Source organism: Dysidea avara, chromosome 4 (genome assembly GCF_963678975.1).
Source record: "Dysidea avara chromosome 4, odDysAvar1.4, whole genome shotgun sequence".
Classification (NCBI taxonomy): Eukaryota; Metazoa; Porifera; class Demospongiae; order Dictyoceratida; family Dysideidae; genus Dysidea; species Dysidea avara.
Window position 1 is genome coordinate 4,413,926 of NC_089275.1, and position 25,576 is coordinate 4,439,501.

The 25,576-nt window shown below is 36.2% G+C and overlaps 1 protein-coding gene across 1 annotated transcript; it reads left to right on the forward strand.

Moving 5' to 3' along the window:
* Positions 1-1,041: 1,041 nt before the first annotated feature.
* On the forward strand, positions 1,042-23,436 carry LOC136252320 (uncharacterized). Its single transcript, XM_066044733.1, has 9 exons — positions 1,042-2,539; positions 2,586-2,828; positions 2,866-8,597; positions 8,828-8,965; positions 9,026-9,239; positions 9,565-9,624; positions 21,880-22,161; positions 22,743-22,808; positions 22,873-23,436. The coding sequence occupies exons 3-9, from the start codon at positions 7,416-7,418 to the stop codon at positions 23,163-23,165; spliced, it is 2,235 nt and encodes a 744-aa protein (XP_065900805.1). The 5' UTR covers positions 1,042-2,539; positions 2,586-2,828; positions 2,866-7,415; the 3' UTR covers positions 23,166-23,436.
* The last annotated feature ends 2,140 nt before the right edge of the window (positions 23,437-25,576 follow it).

Consider the following 25,576-nt stretch of genomic DNA (forward strand, 5'->3'; position numbering starts at 1 on the left):
ATAAAAGCAATCACCCATGTTGCATGCCAGTAGAAGCAGAACAGACTATTATAAATCTCACTGAAGCAATAAACATATCTTCTACACAGGTGTAGTAGTGTCCTTCAAACTTTCACTTTCTTTCCTGTGACAAACACTTGTGACGTTCATTTCTTAAACAGAAACACATTGTACATCAATGCGCCATCTTGCTTGATTCAAATCACATGGTCTTGTATATCAGCCAATTCGTGATGGTGTAATGATTCTTTTAATTTTGTTTCAGCCTTGAGCGACAAACAAGCAAAGGGTTGCAGCAAGGAATATTCAGAATGCAATATAACTGTTTATATTGATCCTTGTTTATATTGAAAACCTTTCATGCAGCCCAGTTAGTACTAAAAGGTATCAGTATCGGAATTGGTAATTCTGCAACCAATATATTGGTTATTGGAATATTGGCTAATTTCTGCATCCGTGCACATCTAACCAATACAAGTATGATACCACTAAATTATCTAACTATATGTTCTTAATTAGCCATGCAACTTTATTTTATACTGTGCTTTATGTTTTTTCCTGCAGTGCAAGAACATACGGCTTCACACTCATCTCACCAGTTAGCATTACATGATGATGCTAAGATGAATCTTAAGTCAAAAAGTCTGCTACCACCATTACCACCCATCAAAGCTTCCATAAGAACCAACACTTCCCATATGCATACAGACCGCCCAGAAGAATGGTCTGTAAAGGAACAAGCTGCGGAATTGAAAATGCAGCATCATTTTGCTAAGTGCCAGCCAATTAAAATTCAAGAAGATGATCATGAAATTCAGTCTACTGTGGCATCCCAGCAAATTGTTCATTCTCCTTATCAGTCCTTGGATTTTCAGCCACTTCAATATCAACTACCGAAGTTGCAGGAAGACAGTCACCAACCTCGTCACCAACCTCGTCATCAACATCAAAATTATGAGTTTTCAAAAGCTTCCATTGCATTACAACACGGAATATTCCTGAGAAATCGTATGAACTAAAATGCACAATACAGTGTGTGTGTGTGTGTGTGTGTGTGTGTGTATGTGTGCATGTGTTCCTGGTGGAAAAGGTTGTGAGATTAAAGGTGGAAACTAAGAAATGGCTGCAAAGCTATTAATGCACAACCATTATAAAAAAACTAGCATTAGTATCATGGCAGCCATTTCTTGGTCACCACCTTTGATCTCGCAACATTTTTCATCCACTCAGGCATTAAAGGCTGCATCCTTTTTCGCAGCTTGTTTTCACCCACATTTCTTATCTATGTACAGATACAATGATGATTATTGAAGACATGCAGAAGTTATAATTGTTCGTATTGAATGTTTTATTCAACTGTTTACTCTGCAGCACACTTTTTGTGGATTTCTAAATAGAATGTTCTAGAGTACTCTGAAACTTCACAACTTCTTTTGCATTCCCAGTCTTTTGAAATTCGCACTCTTTTTTACAGCTTAGCTGTTTTGCATGAATGATTTTTACTATCATGTAGATTTAAGCTAGAATTATCATTAAATTTTATGCAAAGAAGAAATTAAGTTAGTTGAACAGCTGTGATAGCAGTGACTCATAGGTTAAGGATCTTGTGTTCAGCTCATTATGTTAGGTTTTATGTTGAAATACACTAAGTCGGGATTTTGCAGATCTGGTCATCTGATCACATATCCTGGAGTGAATTCAGTCATATTTTCCTTGTTGCCTACTCTTCCTGGCAGGCAGCTATATAGTCTTGCATGGCCAGACCGCTTTTTCTCGTTATAGTATTTATCAATTAGAAATTATAAGTGCTTACTCCAAAAAAGGGTCTGGGCCAAGTCTTAAACCGTACTCGTTTTGTCATGTATGAAGTGTCAATTTTGAAATCAATTTATAGCGGTTTGTATGGTTTAGAGGTTCTATCTAAAGGCGCACTATACTTTTTGTGTCAAAAGAGTGGCCTCTAGAATGGCACATTCAGTTGATTCAATGCTGCTGTCACTGAGGTTTGTTGGCATATGGAATTGAAACCGTTAAAACCTAAATTGTTGGAGGCCTTGTGCACGTTTGTCTCAGGAAAGGACACCTTTGTGGCATCACCTACAAGATATGGAAAATCCATTATTTTTACTGTGTTGCCACTGCTGTTTGACATATTGTTTGGTAAGGCATATTTGCCTGCTTAGCTAAACAGCACTGTATAATTTGTATGCATTCAGGTTTCTTAGTTAATTTATGCAAACTATTTTGCTAATATTTCTAGGCATAACTGGAAGTATTGTTATTGCACTTGCCCCCCTGATATCACTGATGATAGACCAGAGATATAAGTTTATTAAGAAGGGGATCATAGTGGAGTTTGTTGGCCAAGCACAAGAGGATACAGCGGCAATGTCTGCTGTTGTGAATGGGGACATTCAACTAGTGTATATAAGCTCTGAGAATCTGCTGTGCTATTCCAAGGGTGCTACTGTCAGACAAGTACAAGAAGAATCTACATGCCCTGGTGGTTGATGAAGTTCACTGTATTAATTAAGTTGTGGTATGTATGCAATATGACTTAATGTATTTTTACATTCATCATGTAGGGGAAAGGATTTTCGCAGAAGATTACAGAGATAGGTAGCATCCACATTCTGATCCCTAACTTTACCCTTCACTGCTACAGCTACAAGGGATACTTTGGACTGTGTGCTACATAGTCTTTCTTTAGAGGATCCTGCTATGATAATTGGATTGCCATCAAATTGATAAAACATTAAGTATGTAGTACAATACCACACTGGAATAGTGGAATTTTCTAATAACATCACTGATGAATTATTGTCCAAGTGAGTAAACATGCCCAAAACAGTAATGTTTTGCCAGACTTTGCAGAACTGTGCTACCTTTTTAAGATTATCGAGAAAAGAATGGGCAAGAATATTACTTACCAACCTGGTGCTCTATATGACAGCATTGTACACTTTCGCTTGGGTGGTGTGTTTACTGCAGTGTCATTACCAGATTTGAGAGAAGGTGTGCTAAAAAGAATTCTGCAGGAGTGGAAGAGGAGTCCGATTGTTAATTGCAACTGCAGCATTTGGCATGGGCGTTGATTACCCAGACATTGATAGAATAATCAACTGGAGGTGCCCAAATTCCCTAGAGGAATTCGTCCAAGAAATTGGAAGAGATGGGTGTCCAGTGAAGGCAATTTTATATCCTACAATGATGGGAAGAAGGTAACCTAAGAAATGAAAAATCATACAGGAAACATGCGAATGTGCAGAAGAAGGATGCTCTTTGAAACTTTTTTTTGTTTAGTAATGAAAAGGAAATGTAATAAAAGCTTTCCAGTGTTGCGATTTATGTGAATGGTTATGTTGTACTGATTGTAAAAATTCTTGTGATTTACGTTAAATAGTAATTATCTTGTCTTTACACCATTTACAAATATTGTTCCAATTAATTGAGTGTAGTAATGGTTTGTAATCTGGATATGCTTTGTGTCTTCTTTCATTTTTAACCTCAGGGACTTTCTTCTCAGTAAGCTGTCATTGAATCATGTCCAGCTCTTTCTTGATTGATGAAACTGTGTGGAAGTCTTTGTTTTCAAATGTGTAGTGCACTGTCATTCTGGTCATCTTTAAAAAATTTGGCCTCACAGTGTCTACAACAGCCAAAGCCTTGAGTGCATGAAGCAGTGTTGCTGGTGACACATTCGAACCTAATTTTCGAACCATAATTTTGATCTTCTATTGTAGGTGCTCCATGTGTAAATCAACAGGGCTCAACCCAGCCACTTGTACTGACAGTCCTATTCCATTTAAGGTCACATGCCTCTCTTGATGACAGAAGTAATGTGTGTGCAGTGAATAAGAAACTTTCATTGTAATGCTTCTCTTGTCTAAATACTGGCATTAAAAACTTCCAATATATCACAATTGTATTGGCACCTCCTTCTGGTATGACATTCAAAATCCATACCATAACATCCCCAAAGTTAGAATCTCCACAGCATACAAGTAGACAGAATCATTCACTTCTGGAGAATTCAATCCGTCTGCTTCTTCAGCTGTCTTCTGAGTTTTGCTGTGAAAGAATTTTCTATATCAGGAAACGAGATCAGTATAAACCTGTAGGTGTTTTTGCTAAATTACTACATCCCTGTACATCAGGCAGCATTTCTTGTAAAAGCTTAGTAGCTGTGATGACACCGGTTGCTATGACTAGCTCCTAACGAATCTTCTGTTGCTTTCATATTTTTCTTTGGCTCCTTTCCAAATGAGGTGTGGTGAACTAACTGCTTCAATTGAAATAAAGTCCCTTAGTCTGCACTTGCATTTGATGAATAAAAGCAGTCAACAATGGTCTGCAACACAACTTGCCAATAACAAAGAAGTCACATACCATAAGTAAACAGAGCCATGTATGCCAGTCAGATATGACTTCTGTAAAACCATTCAGCTGCTTCTCTTCAACAACACCTGAGGACCGTAGTATAATAGCACTGTGGATACGGGCAACTGTCAATTGATCCCCAGATCACAACAGCTTCATTAATTTTCTGATTTAGTTACAAGCCTCTGCATGTAGTAGATATGTTGGCATTCATGCATATAAGGCAAGTAAATGTTGACAATGCTGCTTTGTAATTTCATCTTGACAAAGAACATATAATTGGCTGTCTTTTTGGTGTGATAATAAGATAAACTGGCTTACAACAATCACATCAGCATCTGGAGGTAAATTTTGCATTTCATGGTTTTGCAATGATACTGCTGCTTGGGCTCTTCGGCATTCTGGAATAAGATCCATTGATAGTAACCTACTTTCAGTTGTTGTAGTAGAAGCCTTGAAAAGGTCATCCTCTAGTTTCTTTTTGTTCTTGAGAAGATTCTGATACCGATGACACAAATAAACTTTGGGTTTTCCAATTGTTTTATTTTTGATATGTGAACTCTTCTAAATCCTTGTTATTCAATTTTGAGGATGGCCAGTTCAGGCGCACAAGGCTTGTTATAAAGTAGCTTTTGGTGTTTTGGCTACAAATGATTTAGTGTTAATTAATAACCAAATAGTATTGTGCTATGTAACCATCGATAATGTGCACTTATATTATCTATGATGTAGCCTACCTGAATCCTAACTCAGAAGCATCAGTGGGCAATGAACGTAACCCACACAGCATCACTCGAGTTTGCCCTATACAAGTATGAGGCACCTATGATTATGAGAAGCGATCAACACCCACAAGACTTCGGTGGTCCCGGCATGAGTGGGGTTTATGACTTGGTTCATACGTTTTTTCAGAGTAGGCGCTTATAATCACTAATTGATAAGCACCGTAACGGAGAATAAACGGTCTGGCCATGCAAGACTAGCAGCTATAATGCACAAGTTGTGTGCTTTGGATAAGAAGCCACAGAGCTATGCACATCCATGTCTCCTTTCTTCCTGTACATCAAGCAGCAGTATTTGACATTTTATGAATTGGATGATCGAGAGTAAAATTCTGATGAAATGTTTCAATTGTATAAGATAATATATTTAATTCAACAGTAAAAATTTTGACAAATTGCATTGCAAATTGTCAAATTTAAAAAAAATTTTTTCCATTAGGCTTTTGCACTATATGGTATATGTAGTGTGACACACCCGCTTTCTTGGCCATACAATGCCACCGGACATAAATTACCATTTTTAAGTGGAAGTGTACTAACATAACTAAACAATAGATTACCTAACAATAATAGAATAAAATATTTATCACATACAGTATGTCTGAAACTTTTTGGCTCCATTGGATGCAAATTAATATGGTTGCTATGTTTTAGCCAGTCAGAGCGCAGTATTTTTCTTGAATTTATATTGATAATTATATCAAAATCTATATTATGTGTATGTTTAAAATGCTGCCTTAGTGTTTATGTCATTTAAATGCATACATTCCTGTATATTCTTTGATAATCATCAATACAATTATGCTGACACAGTTCTAGAGCCTTACAGAAATCAATGTCTGTTGTCCTAAATAATACTGTAAAAGTTCAAACTTCAAGTTTTCTGAGTAAGGCAAGGAGCATACTGTTCTGTGAGCATGATGGTATTACGTTGAAAGGATAATTAGGCACCATGAACCCATTTACCAAGTTTGTAGAAATATAGAAAAACCTTAGTAGAATTTTTGGATAATATCTCTATAGCTTATTGTACTACTCTTTGACATTCTTCATGTGTATTTGTAAAGACACATACATATGTGGGTATGAAGGAGTAGCATTTGTAATAATGGCCTAATCTTTGGAATTTCCCTTGTATCAATTAAACAATGGATCATGAATCAAATATCTTTCTATATAAATATTCTATGTGGTCAAAGGAAGCAATATAATGTAGCAATTACAGTCACGATGTACCGTGTGGGAGAATAAACAAAAGTTAAAATTTACCACAGGTTTTCAGTACATGTGGTTGCTAGGCATCAGCTACATAACTTAATTAACTCAACTATTCCAAAACATAGATAAGACCACAAAGTGCCAGCATGTGTAGTTTCAAAGCAATAGCATTTTCCACTGAGGAATGAAGTCATTTATTATGAAATATGCAATATGGAAATCCATGGGTTGTGGCACTGTACTACTGTACTGTTAGTTTTGATATGAAGGCAAAGTCTTTGATAGCTTTCACGTGCTGCGGTATACAAAAGTTGGCATTTAGGATTCCTAGTAAACATGGGAAGTGGCGTATCTAGAAGTGGGCCTGTGCCCTACCAAAGAATTTTGGTATGCAAGGTCAAAATATATAAATAGAGCAATCAATCACTCTACTAAAGCAGTCACTCTGTTCAGAGAAGCACTGTAGCAAACTATTAAGAATTTTAATATAGTCTGCCATTGTGAACAGGCTGTAACTTTTTTCCCTTTTTTTTGCTTTTGTGCCTTACTAACTCAGAGATTCTAGATACATCGCTGAAGAACAGTGTGGTTGTTTTACAAAGCCAAAGTTTATGTTGATGTATTGTAGTTATTAATAAGTTAATCCTTAAAGTTTTGGTGCTCTCTTTTTTATAATTATCTGCAATAGCGTTAATATTGACAGAGGTGTTTACAGTGTATTGTATATTATGTAAATTGTTTATATGCAGTTCTTATTCCATTGTAGTAGAGATCATATGTAAGGGACTCTGTATCAACAGTAAGAAGCAAAAAACCAGTGTTGCTGAATCATTATGTAAGCATCTGGAATTATTGAAAAAAATAGATGTCAGTGGTTGTAAAATTACTGACAAGGGAGCTAAACTATTTGCAGAAATTCTTTCAAAGACTTCTTCTATAGAAGAAATTGATATTTCAAATGCAAATTTGACTGTTGCCAGAGCAAGAAACATTACAAAAGCCATAGAAAACCTTAATAATTTAAAACAGCTTAATATGCATACTAATAACTTGGATAAATGCATAACTGACAGCACTGTAGCTATCATTAATAACAATAGCTCTCTAAAGAAGTTGGACATTTCTTGTAACAAGTTTGGAACAACTGCTGTTGTTTACATTGTCAACACTTTATCAAAAGCTAATTGCATACAATCATTGGATATTAGCAGTACTAATATTTCAGTTGAAGCCATTGGAGAATTATGTGCTGCCCTGGCTGATTGTCTCACATTGCAAGAATTGAATATATCTCACAATTTATTAGAAATTGATAGTGTGATGAAAATTGCTCGAGTTTTATGTGGTCATCCTAATCTTCAAATTTTGAATATGAACCACAGATTTCATTTTTCTTCAGAAGGTGAATTTATGATAGATGTCATATTATCGAACAATTTGTCTTTGACGTTTCTGGATGTATGTGGCAGAAATATTAGACCACGATTTATTGCCGATTATATGTTTCCCCCACCACATAGTAATAATGAATACAGATTATCTGGCAGATTTGTGTTACAAAACCTTTATATGTCACAATATCTTTTAATAACTTCTATACCTTTTAAACAAAATCTAATTCCTACTCCAGTCACTTTTATTAAAGTTACTGAAGACTGCCCCCTGCTTAGTGAAAATGTTGTATCGTACTATGTCGATCATAAGGGAGGCACATTTTACAATCAAGATCATGACTTTGTTATTGTTGTTCCACCTACTGCTGTGTCACTAGGAGACTGTATAGAGATACAAGCATCAGGAAGCCGATTTGGTCCTTATGAGTTACCTAACGATTTTGATTCTATTAGTAGTTTCATTTGGGTTAGTGCTTCTTACAATTTTAAAATTCCAGTGTATTTGATCATGAGTCACTATGCCAGCATCAAATCTTCAAAAGATATAGATAATTTGTTTGTAATGCAAGCATGTGTTCGTGATCTTAGTATTACTAGTGATGGGAAACAAGTGATGAAAGAAGCACCAAGAGAGTCATATTATTTTGACCAAGAAATTGGATATTGTATTTTTGCTACTGATCATTTTTGTTCATTTTGCATGAAGAAAAAAAGTGAACAGAACATTTCAAATAAATTTAGAGCACTGTTTTACACTTACACAACTGGGAAAATGCATTTTGGAGAAGTATGCTTTTGTCCTGTCAACTCTGATTGCATTAAGGTACAGTATTTTAATCTAATGCTGGAATATAATACAGTAAGTGTATTTTCACTTTCAGAAAGGTGTAGGACAATCTGTTTCTCTGTCAGTGACTATTTCATTAATCTACAGCATAGTTACGTGTCGTATAATGATCATCAAAAATTCAATTATTTGTCTATTCTAAACTTTTTGTATTTTTGTATGCATGGTATTAATTATTATGTATGTGTATATTTACATGAATGCAGGTGATTGAGGAACAGTACGCAGATAAAAATGCATATCGTGAAGATCCCTTTACATTCGATTTTGTTGAAGGAACATCATTGGTTATTAATGCAGATTTTGCAAACAACAAAGGGTGGTACCGGTATGGAAAACGCCAGGTATAATGTTTTGGTATGCATATTCAATGATAATTACAGTGCCCTTATGTACAAATTTAGATTTCTTATGATGATTTTAAATATTGGCAACTCTATTCTATTGAAAAGTTAGAAGAACTTGAAAAAACATGTGAATATCCACCTCGATTTCAAATTCGATGTGTCAGAAATGATGCAATGGTGGCTACAAATTTTAGTTTCTCATTGCATGCAGCATACGGGAAAGATGAAGAATACAAAATTGCTGACTTTTTATTTAGTATAGAAGTCATAGGTATGTATGCACAGTATGTATAGCACATACATGTGCTGTATATTATGTTCCTATGTGTACACAATATTTATGCAAATAATGGCAAAACTTACCAGCTTTACCAGTATGGTATACGTATCTTCCTAGCAGTGATGTAGCTATAATAGTACAGTATATATAACAACCGATTTAATGGAGCAGTCACCCTAATACAGCAGTTAATCAGTTCGATAGCTGAAGTATTTATAGGGGATTCTGTCTCCTACACTAAAATTCAATGAATGCATGTACATCTATATATGCATATGCATGCCTTATATGTATGTACCTCCTTTTTCATACACAGAAACTCCTCCGGAAACCAAAGCTTTAAATGTTATTGATCAATGTATTACTACGCATATAGGTATGTAAGTTGCTTTGTGGTACATACTTCATTATTATAAGTAATGTGTATGAAACTTGTACTCGTGTAATAAATAGTTGTAAACTTAATATGTTTTGAGAGGGAATAGAGTAATTTTCTGTTTATAATAGTGATTTTATATGTCATGAAACCAGCAAATAGACGAAAGGCGTACCATAGAGTCTGGTTGTTTGGCTCATAATATGACTAATAAAACTTCACGAAAACTATTGTAATTTTAGTATATTTGTTAAGTGCATGCATGTGCCAATTCAATAAGTGATTATTACAATTCATGACCTCTCTTGGGTGCGGTCATGATTTGTAGTCACCATGTGTACCAATATTTTGAGTCCAGTTTCAATGCAAATCCTTTGTGTACGCTACAGAGCACCATTTTGCCTGGTGAGCATATCAAATGGTACAGTAATACCGTTTAAGTAGGGATCGCAGTGAAAACTTTACATGCCGCCCAAATTTCCACCTTCAAAAATCGTCCTAGAGACATTTTACGTGATGAAAATCACCTTTAAAGAATAGTAATAGTCCGCATAATACGTAAGACAGCATTAAATAATTATAACAAAATGCCTACAGGTGGCCGGATATAGAATTTTTAAAAATCGCCAAAACCAAATTTTAGTCTTACTGACTGCTTCACTGACCACAGTCGCAAGGCTAGAGGCCAAAATAATGAAGCAGCTCACAGTCACCATTTTATGCCACAATAACAAACTCACCAGTGGGATGTACATTTTGGGGTTCCGACGAATGTAGGCCCTCTGCACCTTGTCTTTTCTTTTATCTTCAATCGGGCTGCTTGTCTTCATCCATAAATCCATATCAAGGTGTTAATTTTCTGTATCAACACTTTCTTCAGCGGCATGTTTAGACACCACAGAATTATAAATTATATCAGAGCTGGATTTCAGAAGTGCTTTAGTCCCAGCGCTACTATAAGAGGTACACTTGCTGGATATCTGCTACTTCACGATTGGGATCCCATTCACGATTGGTTTGCGACCACGCCCATCAAATAAAGACCTAGATGGACCAATAGCGATAGAGTATGGAGACCCCACTTCTTAACAATCTATTTATTCTATTGGGCAGAAAGCATGCCAATGTACTCAGGGAGCGAATAATTACACACATACACATGATTACAGTACAGCTATACTAGTTATATGTCTAGTAATCGGTTAATAAACATGTTAATTATTTCCAACTCAATCACTGAGGTTGGCAAGTTATTCCAGTTGACAATATTGTTCTTGAATCTAGCTCAGTATTTACTTAACAGTAAACAAGATCCGCACCAAAACAGCCAAGCTGTGAAAAATAGTGCGGCCTTAAAATGCCTGGGCTAAAAAGGTTGTGAAATCAAAAGTGACGGCCAAGAAATGGCTGCAATGCTGTAAATGCTCATAAATTTTAACAATGCACATGGCCATTATTAAAATTTATTAGCATTTACATCATTGCAGCCGCCACTTTTGATTTCACAACTTTTTAACCCAGGCATTTTAAAGCCACACTATTTTTCAAAGCTTGGCTTGTTTTTGTGCAGGTATCACTTCTTTTTGTAATTGCAAGTTCCAAAGCCGCCTATGGTTGGCCTTGACACTTCCTTTTAACTCACCTTGAACTTTTTCTCCTCCAGGAATCGTCAAAGACCGTGTGGTGGCTACGAAGAACTGAATTTGAAGGCGTGAAGATAGCTGGGCAGATTGGACACATGGGAGATTCCCTACATACCCTGAGGAAGTTTCCACAGTATAAATGGTTAAATTACTGTTCAAGCACTATCGATCTAGCTACGAATACATGAAAACAGCATTTTCTTAGTTCCGTAAAACTAGTATGTCGCCCGCCCTCATTTGCTGTATTCGGCCGCATGACACACTATTTTCATAATTTTGGTAGTAGCTACTCTAACAGAGCACACATTTTTCTGAGCACTTCAATACAATGCATATAAAATGTTCTAGAATTTCACTGATAGATCTACGAGTTATCATTCTAGTGTACTAAACTGAAATTTTCATTTATAAGGTAGAAATTAAGTGAGGTGAGCAACTGACAGCAGTGGCAGAGTGGTAAGGGCTAGGTTGTATAGGTGTGGAGGTCCCTGGTTTGAAACCTAGAGAAATTTTTTCCTACGTTTTTTTGTAGTTCTTTTAAAAAAACAACTTTTCAGTGACTGCATGTTTTATTGAGTATCTCAATCGCGCTTTTTTCACATGTTTGATTTTGCTTTATATCTCCTAAGCTACTACTCTAATACTTTCGAACCACAAAAGGTTTGCACTACAATAGTAACTTCATGTGCAGACCGATTTTCAAGTTATTCCGTCAAGCGGATTGCCCTGTAGGCGTCACAACAAATCGCTTTTGAAATTTCAAAATCGTGCATAATTCCGTTGTTCTTGGTGCGATCTCTACAAAAATTAGCCTGTAATTGTTCTGCATGATGTACTTACTGCCCTCCACATTTGAAGTCAATCGACTAAAGCATGCGCGAGTTATAGCGAGTGGTGCGAAAAGAAGAAAAAGAAGATATGAAGAAAATAAGACAAACTTTGAAGGCGCATATATCAGTAATAGCTGGGCAGATTCAACTCAAATTTGGAACAGGAGGTGCCCTATCCCGAGGGAGTTTCCACAGCAAGATTAGTTAATTGTCTTTCAGGCACTATAGAGCTATGAATGCGGGAAAACAGCATTTTTTTGGTTCCTGTAAAATGCACACTTGTCTGTCGTACGTCCACACTAGCTGTACTTGGCCGCACGACACACTATTGTGTGTCCTGATCACTTTATTCCTTATTGGTCTAGCTAAACACCCCTTGGCTGACTCAGGATATACTCTAATACAACAGTCATGTGTGATAGAACAGTTACAAGTTACATTGTTCTGGTAGACATAGCTATTTTTATAAGAAAAAGAAGCAAGCACAATATAAAATCAGCATAGCTATTACAATATTTTTTTAAAGGAGACAGGTGACCCTTAGCAACAGCAAGCTTGACGGCTGGAGACACACAGGGACACTTGGATCTAGAACATGATACCCTGATACACAATATTGAAGTGTGCAGCAAGGAGAACCCCAAACTCCAGCGAAGCCTGCCCATAACCACAGAATATGGGGAACTCCACTTCTCACTGAGCAAATGCGCAATATGTTTATAAGTGATGATATCTGCCTTCCACATACCTACTGATGTGGAAAATACGAAATGGACTAGCTAATACAAGTTACATTGTAGCTAGCTGTGCCACAACAAAAAACTAGTATTTTAAAAATTGTTAATTAGTGAAGTAGGGATCTATGCAATAAAAAGTAGTGAAGCAAGAGATGAATGATGGTGTTACAGCATAGCTCAGTGGAAAAGTCCCTACTTTGGCACATTAGCTATTATTATTTTGTTCAATGCTAAAGTAGGGACTTCCCACTGAGCTATGCTGTAACACCATCATTCATCTCTTGTTTCACTACGTTTTGTTACATAGATCCATACTTCATTTTTAAATTAACAATTTTTAAATATACTAGTATAGTAAAGGCACATTATTTTGGCCTTGTACCAAATGAAATTTTGTGCCTTGAATCATGATTACGTATGAGAAACAGGTACGTACTTAACAAGCACTATTTGCGTACACTTATCAATCACACTCTATGGTATTTTAATTTACCAAGCTAAAACTAAGCAATATCTAATAAGAAAGGCCATGCAAGATCTGCAGAGAGGAAGATGAGGTTGCATTTTCACCAAAACTAAAAGCGTATAAAGAACTCATGTATTTCTTTGTTTGCTTCATGTATGACCATGCTCTAAGTCATCAACACAACATTGTGTGTTGTAATACCCTATTTGAGATGTGCAATTATGCCATGATGGAATCGGTAAGAGTACATATGTGTGGGAGTTGGGCTGGTATATTACAACGCAGCATTGTAGTATGGTGTGTGGGCAGATCAAAGGCAGCCGCCAGTGTTACAAATCAGTTGTAAACCTGTTTACAACTAATTGTAACATGGCTAAGTACCTTCTTTTGGCCACACAATCTTGGCACTAATTAGTTGAAAGACTTCAAACAAAACCAAACACCAAACCAACACAGGAAGTCACAATACAAGGCTAATACATCAAGGACTTACAAGGAGGTAAATCACTCTGGAACGAATGAACACACAACACTGCACTTTATAGTAACATATCAGTTATATTTATTGATTTATTTCCTAGTGTTAAATGCAAAAGTTTTAACAATATTAATTCAACCATCAATTCTGTTCTGAAGCAACAAGTTGTTAAGGCATGCACTCGCAGATTACTTAATTAACACTTTGTAGACTAGAGAAGGATCGATCTCTCTGTTGTTGTAACTGTAACAGCCACACTCTCGTTTGTCAATATAGTAAGCTAACTGAGGCTAGTAAAGCACTGCACCACTCAACAATGAATATCAGACACCTCAGTTACACCCGTCTAAATGATGAGGAAGCAGACAATGGCTGGAGTGATTGGCATCAGCAATGGCACTTTGGGCTCATGCATAACAAACATGCTACCATTGAATAAACAATGAATTAACTAACCATCAAGACAGTAATTAGTGAGTAAATTGTTCCTTGTATACAGCGCTCAGCGGTAGCCATTATTAGCCTTGCGTTCTTGTTCCTTCCGTGTTACAAATGGGTGCCTTTTATCTGCGCACACCCCATACCACGAATCAGTTAGAACACACCCATTCAGTTCGTATCTGATTTGTAAACAACTCAACCCTTGGGCCTGTGGCCAAACCTCATGATTGTGTCACAACTATTACCTAGAACAGTCACACAATTATAATACTGCAAACACATATTGAAGTACTCTAACATAGCAACAACCTAAAACTATGATAAACTAAAACATCGTCTAGTAAACCATATATGTACCTGACATTGTACCAAAGATTGTGGCATGATATTGAGAATGCTTTCTTAAAAGTAGAATAAATATAATTATTGTTTTAGGTGGTTTTCTGAGCACTATACTCAATATTAAGTCATTCATTAGGTAATAATAATAAGTTTTGTTAATAAATTAATGTTGCTCTTGGGCTGGCTAGGATTGTACTGTACCTACCAAATTTATACTGTGATTTTCTTGCTGGTACATTTAAGCATGTAACACTTTTACACCTTTAGTAGAACGGCTTAGCCGAAATATTGTGCACTTTGTGCAGAAAGTATGAAACTTTGCACATAGTATCTACCCATCATGAAGTGTATTTTGAGATATGGAGCCATCGCAGATTTGACCTTTGGTGTCCTCTACAGTTTATTTTATGCTCAAAAATAGTGACCTTTGTCTATATATCACCCATACAACACTCAATTTATTCAAACTAGGTGCCAAATTGAAGATCTTTATCCCAGAAACAAGTTGATACTTGTTGTAAGTTCATAGCATATTCCATTTCAAAGTTATGGTAATTTTTACCAGCAGCAAATTCATATAAAGTCAACCTCCCACGCAGTTACATCCTTAATCTACATTCTTTGCTTGCCATTCAACTTTAAAAAAATATTTAACCATGAGTAGGGATGCGGCGATTATGCCGGCATAATTTCGGGCATAATAGGTATGTGTGAGAATCAAGAATTATGCTAACATTTTGAGGTGATTATAAAGCTTTAACAGTAGGAATATCTGCAGATTGCACAATTCTGTTAAAAAAGATCAAGATACTCTAATAGAGCAGTCAGAAACTCTAATAGAACAGTCAATGAAGATTATTTACTCTAATAAAGCAGTCACATTGAAATGAAATACTCCAATACAGCAACCAACTAAAGAATTAAAGACTATTTGAAGCTTAAACATCAATGAAAATGGCCTGATACAGCAATGAACTGGCATTATTAGCCAATTATGGTGGCATAATTTTGGGAAAATGGGTAATTCTCAAAAGCATAATAGGTGATTTTTTGAGCACTGCTCAAAAGCATAATGCTCAATTTTTGGAGCATAATAGCCTCATGCCTAACCATGAGCACTGCAGCTACATATACAACCAAAACATGGAGAGATATCCAGGAGTGAGGCATAGGGGTTATGTACAATACTCCTGTGAGATAAATCAATAAACGTCGTAATTTATGTAGTTTTGTCATCAGATTTTGTTTATGGCTATAATTTGCTTCTGTATACATGACAATAATATTTTAATGCATAAGATGCTAAGGTTATACATGCTACTATTAGTCATGTTTGCTGAAAAGCCTTAAGTACATATCTAACATATCGTATTGATAGCTGATTTTGTGAACTGGCTAAGGGAGATTATGATCCTGGACTATACCTACATCTTGTATCCCCTTAAATATATATTTGCCTTTAGAGAGACACACACCCAAGATGTGGTGGAATCTGAGGGAATAACCAACTAGACAATTTGTGTTTCAAAATTTGGTTCTATATAGTAAAATGTGTTCCATGTTTGTAAATGTAGCTAAAAAGCTAACGACTTCAAAAAAAGTATTTTCCAAAGCTTCACAGCAATAAAAATTTTGCATACAGGTTTTAGAAACAGTGCTATCAGTCAGACCTTCATCTAAGAAATGGCTAAAGGGAAGTCACAGTGATAGTAAGAGGGGACAATGGTATAAAGATCTGTGTGTTCATAGCTAGTTTACACATATGGCATCTAAAGGGGCATACCATGCACCCAGGATATTTTAGAGACTCCCTCAGGTGCGTTCTCAGCTAACCTCTAAAGTACCTGAGAATGACCTACAGTACCTGAGAATGACGAGAAGTAATCTCATGTTTGTATTCTCAGGTACAGTTCTGGGCTATTTTTCCAGGCAAAATACATGTATTTCATTCAATATTACAGTTGTTGTTGACATATTCACTGAGATTTTGATTTATAATTTAAGGAGTTCATTTGTCAAAGGGGGGTAAAAAAGCACCCCCTCCCACCACCCCCCAAATGAACTATTACAGAACCCCCATTGTAGTTAAAACTGTTGATAGAGCAACAGGCTGCAGCACATGTTGCTGTAAGACTTTCAGTGCTGGCCACTGTAAAGTGCTAATAACAATAACAATACGTATAATTATGAACTTTTATTTAACTACCACTAGAGAGTAGGGTACATGCCCCACCCCTAGATATCTCTACTTTTTGGTTGTATATGCAACCTGCAGTGCCCATGATTAGCTTAAAAAATATGCAAAAATTGAGTGGCAAACAAGAATGTAGATGAACAGTTATAATTATGTGGGCGGTTGGATTTATATGAATTTGCTGCTGGTAAAATTTACCATAACTTTGAAATGGAATATGCTATGAGCTTGCAACAAGTATTGTTTCTTGGATAAAAATCTTCAATTTGGCACCTAGTTTGAAAGCATTTAGTATTGTATGGATGATATAATTATAGACAATGGTCACAATTTTTGAGCATAAAATGAACTATAGAGGATACCAAAGGTCAAATCTGCATTGGTTCCACATCTCAAAATACACTTCATTGTAGGTAGGTACTATGTGCAAAGTTTCATACTTTCTGCACAAAGTGCACAATTTGCTCATTTTTGCTAGCTAAGCTGCTCTACTACTCAGTTCAAAGGAATTCCAGAGGATACATTTGCCACATATACCTCTTTACAGGGATACAACTAAATGTATACCTTGAGATGTATTCCCGGAAAGTGGTTCCATATAAAAAAGCAAGCCACTTTCAGCAAAGCAAGCTTAGCCTTAGCTTGATGTGGATGAGGTATACTGGTGCCACCCTGTTTGTCTTATAAAGGCTCAGACTGAAATTGATTATGGGAATAAATTAATGCTCATGTGACTATTATCACGAGTTGGAGTCTTGCCACAGGAGGCACTCAGATGAATGTGTTTTAGTATTGTTACCATTCTGCGAGTTGGGAAACTTTAGTGAAAGGTAAGAACTAGTCTTATAGTGCATTCACAAGCATTTAGGCACGTTTTCAAATACCCACATTACAAAAAACACTAGTTAACCATTCTATATCAAAGCTTACCCCTTTAGGCCTTTAGCATATGTTGTAATTAGTCTTTAAATGATGCAATAACATCAAAACACTTACAAATTCCCCGAGATTCACCAACTTGACTTTTTACGTGATATCGTAAGGACTCATGTGTTCATTATAACAAACATAGCTACAACGTTACATGCGGGTGTACCGCCTCTTTGATAATGGTTCATTTTCTTGATCTGAAACACATTTTCTTTTTGTTAGTTTTGACTCATGGCTACTTCCTCGCCAATTGTGTTTTATGGTCCCACAGATTACCATTGATGACATGAATTACTTGTGTGTTCTTCACAAACTTTTGGCCATTAGGGTTGTCATTGGCACCACCCCTTTGCCATTGTTGGCTAAAAAACTTTTCCACTGCATCCTGGCACAGGCGTTTATGCAAAAAAAAGACATGGTAATTTTAAGATGTACTCGAGTATCTCTACAAAAGGTGACACTGCAAAGATGATGGTATAAATTTTATGTAGCTAACTATTATTACACAACCTGTGATTCTGATGCCACATCTGGTCACTGAACTCAGCATCTCTTTCTCACTCTTGGAAAATCCAACTCTGTCAGCTATACTTCTCTCCCACTTGTTCAACCATGTTATGAACTCCTCTAATTACCACAATAAGGACGAAAATACAGGTGTTACACAGAAGAATATTGTATGCCTACAAAACCATGTTGAATTTCAGGAAATACAGTAGTTGAATAATGCTGCCACTAAATAGTTATGTGATGCAATATTTAGATGGCATGTGACATACATCAAAGATGCTTATGATCTGTGTGCAGATGCATGTGTTCACTCTAATATCATCAGCCTTCTTAAATGGCTTTTTGAAGTCATCATTTTTGCACCTTCCAGTAGATGTGTTGGAAACATTTAAACAATCAAGAAGATACAAACACTGCTGTCTCTTGCTTTTCCCCCTCCTAGCATTCTTAGGACCTTAGCAATATGATTGCTGAGAACCTTTATGATAATGAGAAACAGGTTACAATAAATAATCAGCTAATCTGGGCTGCCAAATCAACCCACCTTATATGTTCAAACTTGAGGTTCTCTAGTAGAGCTATCTTGTGACTGGTTCTTCCAGTATAAGTCAACCAAGTGAGACCACAGAATCTCCTTTCCATCAAACTACATATGCAGGCAAGGTGCATGTTACAAACACAATAATGTATATAAGCATTTACTTATCCAAAATCTTTTTTTAGTTAGACCAACAATTTCTAACTGTCTTAATCAGGTGAGGTAGATCAGATATAAAATACAAGAAACGTCCATAGGTTGCATATGGGTTTACTGTTTTATAGATGTATGTCTTGCAGGTAGGTCATATAAGCGAAACAATCAACACAGCACCTTTAAGCCACACAGCTCCAGATGACTGATTGCCTCTCATAGTGGCTCGTACATCTGGTCTCCTGTTAATGCTGTGCATGGGGGAAATTTAACTTGGTGAACAAGCCCTTAACAAGCAACACAAACAATGAGTTGGCTAAAGGAAGAAGATGACTATCATCTGTTTTGCTGGCATTCTCAAAAGCACTCAAGTAGGAATTCACCTCTCCCAGGTTAGTAAAACCAATGATGGCCCCTAAAAATGTAGCTACAAATCAAGTATTCAGTAATCAAAATTTGTCACCAGCGTGCTTGCCATACACCAAATCTTCTTTATGTGCATGTCATCCATGAGAATAGTAACATCTTTCTCCCACTCTATACACGTTGTTGGATTGGCAGGTCACATCAATTGTGCATCCACTTCTGTTGAGAATCCAGTCATCGGTTTTGTGTAACATGTATAATCCCTGAGGGTTCTCTAGGATATATCACAGCAAAAATAGTGTTCCAATACTACCTATTCTAACCCTGTCTTTATTCAGTATTGGAACAACTATTTAAAAAAACTCCCTATAATGAGACAAAACAACCTATGACTCTAATGTTATTCACTATTGGGGGATGTGGTCTGTTTTTGTTTGAGCCAAGGTAAAATTTTTGGACTATTAGTTCCAACACCAAACCATAGATGGAATAAATACAGTCAGTATTTATGTAAGAATTAATGTATACAATGGTAAAGTAATTACACCTGATTCTCTCAACATCTCATATGCAGAACTAGATACTGTAGATGATGAAGGTACAAGCACCACCGGATTATCAGAGGATCCCACTTCATGTTCTTGGAGTTCTTCAAATTAGCTGCCCTCAGCTATGCATCCCAAAACATTCTCTGAAAGCTGTCATGGGGACAAGTCTGGCTAATATATGATGACTTCTCTTTCATGATGGTTAAACTATCTTCATGTAATTGATCATCGACCACACTAACTCTATCCTTTATTGCTTTTTCCAATCTCAGCTTTAGTTATTCCATTTGTTGTATATACAGTCTGTTTTTGTGGTGTAGCTATTGCATCCTTTCATTTTTTTTTTCTGATGATGTCAATTTGCGAAAGTTAGTGTGGCTCTCAGGATGGCACTTATCGTCTTTCCTTCTTGGACTACACAGAGTGCCATACAATTCAAAGTTTGTCTGTACCAGTTACATTAAGAACAGTTTACTCCAACACCTGGAGGTATCAGCATCCCACATGCAGTTTGTACAGCATATAGTATTGTGTGTCTTGTCATGGTATGCTACACCTCCTTCCTCATTCATTGTCCCCTTACCCTCCACCCACTCCCAACAGTCTTATTGGTCTGTATAGGTAAGTTTTCCTCATCAATGTGTACAGGCGAGGAAAGTCTTGCTGCACCACCAGACTCCTGGATATTATTTATTTTATTAATGCTATCCCACTAGGGACCTGTGAGTATTGTGGGATGCTCTGCATCATCGCCAACAACTATCATTGATATCAGTAGTGGCCTGTTGTTTATATCAGTTGTCATATCAAACTATTGCACACTCCTGGGTAAGCTAACAATGTAGACTTGGTTACTAAGTAATCATACCTTGTGACAATATTGAATCCACTCCCAAGTGATGCTGCATTGTAGCAAGGTTTTCTGCTGGTGCTCCATATATACTTCTTTTGCTTTTAGCACAGAAACAGTTTCCAGTGCAATACTTACAGGAAACAACTGTGAGATACGTAGTAACAGTGTAGCTAGATCTCTGAGCCCTTAGTTTTTGAAATAAATTCTTAGGCTGGATAGAGAGTGAAACCTACAAGGCATCCTGCAACACAAGCACCATGCACACAGTAGCTGGCACCATATATGCTGCCACCATGCATGCATAGCTCGGCATTATAGTAAATTAAAGCTCAGTCTTGAAATTAATACAGTAGTACCACTGTTCATATTCTATGGGCCATATACTCAGCTTCTACTCATGATAGCATTCCATAAATGTGGTTTATAAAAGTTTAATGGTTGAAGTTTTATTATGTCAAGGGTCATGCAAGCAGAAGCTGACATTTGAGTGTCCGAGGGAAACAAGGTGTAGCATTACTTAAAGCTTCACAGAATGTGCAAAACCTACAATGTGTCTAAAATGGAAATAGTTATGACAGTGAAAAGTGAATATTAGAAAACTGCACACTTTAAGTAACACCTGTTCACCTATCGAATATTGGAAATTTGCTTCATGTCTCAGTTATAGGGAGACAAAAATAATGACTACACTTCACTGTATGGACAGGTTTCAAAACAGCGGTTTTAAAAAGTAATTTGAATGCTAGTACATGGACGGAACTAATGCAAAACCAAAGACAACATTCGACATACCTCACTTCCACTAGTGTCCACAAGCTATAGTACTATTTAGTACCTTGCATTGGTGAAAAGAACAGCAACAACACTCGACAAATTATGTGGTTTGAATAAAATCACCAACGAAACCAAGAAACTGCAACAGACACAGAGTGTTTCAATAGGAATCACAGTCCATTTCCTATCCCGGTACACTCTATTATCTATGGTTAGATTAATATTATTGGTATGGGTGATTATACTCATGTTGCACAGGCTATTAGTCTGAAATGGAAGTGTTACATATTAGCTCTAACATGGGTACTTGGGAATTTCCTGATGTGTATGTCTGCAGCCCTTGGGCTTTGGGCATACATATCAGGAAAATCCCTCCTGCCCATGTTTCAACTATTACATATACTATTATTAATACGTATGTACATGCAAATTAAATTTGCTTGTACTTTCAGTGGATCAAGAGTTATGTGCTAGGCCAGAATATTCAGTATTAGGATGTATCAGAAAACATTTGACTACTAAATGGAAATTTGTTGGATACTCTCTAAAACTAAAACATCATGTTCTTGAGAAAATTGAGCAGATACAAACAAAAATAGAAGATCAAGCATTTGCAATGCTTGTTGAATGGATGCAGACAGATGTTGAACCTTGTTACTGCAAAGTGATTTCTGCCTTGGATGAACAAGGACTTTCTAATGTTGCAAATGATTTAAAAGTCATTGTTAAATCAGGTAATCCAGGATTGCATTAATGATTTACTGAGATGTATGTTTACCTGCTTTCATACTGCAAGGTCCATGAGACATGTTGCAGTGTACACACACAGATTGTGCATGCTATAGCTCTGTACATCTATTGCACTATTTATGTACAGTTCCTAAGAAAAGTGTACACCATTCTGTAAAATACACACACTTACAAGGAAAATGAGTATTACAATGAAGGAAAGGTACTATCAAGGTGAAAACCAGTAAAGTAAACTGGAGATTGAAGTAGGCTTTGCCCCATAGAGCTCGTCAGGCACTATTAGAGAATTACATTTGCCCCCAAGCTCCATTTTTGTCATTAATATACACCACTTCTATAAATAAGATCTTTAATAGTATTATAGCAGTGTAAAACAAGACATGCATCTTTAAAAAAATATTCCTGCACTGTAGAAGTAAAGTACTTTATATTAAAAACCACCAAGCAGAAATGCAATGATGTCCACAATTTTCCTATCTACCACCACAGCATTCATTGTAATGCATAAATGATCTATGTTTTAACTGTACTATAGCAGGCAATGTGCGGTATCTACTATACATAGGTGATACTACCACAGTGACGCTACCAACCACATCCTCAACACATCTTACCAGCATATTTGCTGAAAGTGAGATTTGAACTTTTGATAAAACTATAGTTATACTGTATGCATTTGTAATAATATTATGTAGGCAAGCCAGAGATGTGGGACTTGATTAAAATTGTCATACCTAACATTAAATCTGAATGGCAAAGTGTGGCTTACTCCATGCGTTATGAACCCCAGGAAGTTGAGGCCATAGAAGAAGCATCGCATAACGTAGAAAAACGTTGCATAAAGCTTTTTGAGGACTGGCTTAAAACAGGTCATGGTCCTATGCCAAAAACATGGGAAACATTGCTAGAGAAAATTAGAGATGTTGAAAATCTTACATCAGCAACAGAAAAGATTGAGAAGATGTTAAGGAAAAGGTTTACCAAATAGAGACTTATAAGTTCATAGCAGTAACGTACATATACATACACTTTTTTACAATATGCATCTACTTAAGTTTTTATAGGTAATCCCACTGAGTAGTACACTCTATCTTTAATATGCATTTGGAACTAAATATTATTGTACATAAGATGAGTACCATGTAAGCACTATGCAAATACATATTATACGTATGTAATATACATGAAGTTATAATGTAAAGGCACAAAATTTTGGACATGATGATTACATTTTAATTTACAGACATCTTGTTTGTAGAAATCTTGAGTGCCATCTTAAATACACAGCATAGTAAACTACCATTTTTGATATAATAGACATGTGATTGTATTTAGATACTCTATACATTAAATTGAGAGGATTTACAGTATTCTATACTAGGCTTGAGCCAATTATACTGTACTTTGAAATTAGTTTATTATTATTTTTGAGCAGTGCTCAAGAATTCAGCCTATTATGCTCAAAATTATGCTTTCAAAATCAAAATTATACTGTAGGGTTGGCTGTTTTATTTGAGTATATCAGTCTTTCCTGATTGTCGTATTGCTCTATTAGAGTATCTTGATCTTTTTTCTGCAAAGTGTAAATAATCAGCCAAAAAACAATAAAAATAATAACATTGCACATTTTCTTGTTATGAAATGTGCTATTAAGGCATACTGTGTTCATGTTTTGCTGTATTTGTAGCATGTGCATTGCACATTTAATTGAAATCTAGAAAATCTTCCTATTATGCTGACATAATTAATGCTTGATGCTTTTGATAGCCTATTATGCCAAAATTATGCCGGCATATTTGGTGCAATCCTCACACTTCAGCCATCCGACAATCTATATTCCAGTTTATAGAGTTCACAGAACTAGCTCCTGTAAATCTGTATATTAGCTACAATAAGCAGACTTCACATAATAACAGTGCGAGACAATATGAAATTAGTCCAACAACAGGGAATGAAAAATCTGAATGAAATGAAAAATCCGGTTCTAAAATGTCTTCTATTTTTTCTGTATTCAACGTTGTTTTTAGTATAATGTTTCTGACTCCCTATTTCACAGACTTTAGCCTTCTTACAGATCCCTAGTGGAATGCCCTTAATAAAATGCATGAGAAGTTATAAGCATAAGTAGTGATTCACTGTCTGGTCTGGAATTTTATTCAATAGAGTTGTCAGTGTTACGTTTCTGACTGCTTGCTACACAGGCTTTAGGGTTCTTGCAGGTCTCTAGTGTGATAGTGAAAAGATACTGTATATACGTTAATTCTACCGTATGAATTTGTAAAAGAGAATAGTAATAATAATGTAACATTATGAAGGGAAAATTTTGACAAATTGAAATGCAAGTATGACATAAATATGTTGATGAGCAGTTTTTATGTGCTTTGTTTCTGTGATAATGCCAAAACAGCGCTAGCCTCCCTGCAATTTACCTTGTAGACATGACAAATGATTGGCCTTAACTATGTAATGATTGTGGATTGTACATTTTGTAACCACGTGAGTGTTCTAGATTTGCAGTCATTCAGCCTTTGCATACATGATAGTCACTATGGATTGTGTTTGTATTATACTACAATGTGCACCATATGTCTGGTGACAATGATTTCGGTTAAATGAAGTTTAATAATTTAAACTGAATTAATTGGCAAACGGCTTACCTGGTAGTTGTGCCGGGTATTCAGAGCAGTGGTATGTTACTTGCAACCACAAATAGCGTGTAGCTGGATAATCCAGTCTAGTTGTGAGCATTGCTTGGTCACTACATTTGACTTGCTGAGCCTTGCCCTCCCAACCCACCAATGATATTTTAATTTTCTTTTTTTGGGGCCCAGAAATGATTGCACCTATAGTTAGGACTCCTAACTTCACTCCCAGACAGGGGATTGTGATAGTACAGGATTCCATTTTTTTTAGGTTTTTGTAGTGAAAAACTTTTTACTTTGGCATGTTTTGCTGTATGTTTCCCAAAGCCTTTAGCATAATAATAAAGAATGATGCAATCAAGTTGAAAGTTGAGGGTTAACACTAAAACTCTGGGACCCTGTACTCCTACCAAAACAACCACCATCAGTTGACAAAGTCTGATTACTTCATATTATAGTTGTGGTAAAGTGAGTCACATTAAACATGTGTTTGTACTGACTATACTTACATGGAGTGAACAGTCCAAATTTTAGAACTATTGCAGGCCATCTACGCAGTCTTACATATTTACTAGCACATGCATTCAACGGGTTTGAGTCTGACAAAAATTTTCAATTGTATATGCAGATACCTAAAAGTCTTTACATACTGCAGATTTAGGCAGAGTGACTTTTGCACAAGCTTATACCACTTTTACTTATTCTCTGCTATAAATAACTATTGTACATGTGTAGGCTGTTGCTATATTGATTTCTT

What these genes read in the sequence shown, in the direction of transcription:
- LOC136252320 (XM_066044733.1), top strand. Translation starts at nt 7,416, where the DNA reads ATGCATACTAATAACTTGGATAAATGCATAACTGACAGCACTGTAGCT. An exon ending in ACCGGTATGGAAAACGCCAG is followed by an intron (nt 8,966 to 9,025) that starts GTATAATGTTTT and finishes GTACAAATTTAG; the next exon opens with ATTTCTTATGATGATTTTAA. An exon ending in ATGTATTACTACGCATATAG is followed by an intron (nt 9,625 to 21,879) that starts GTATGTAAGTTG and finishes TTGTACTTTCAG; the next exon opens with TGGATCAAGAGTTATGTGCT.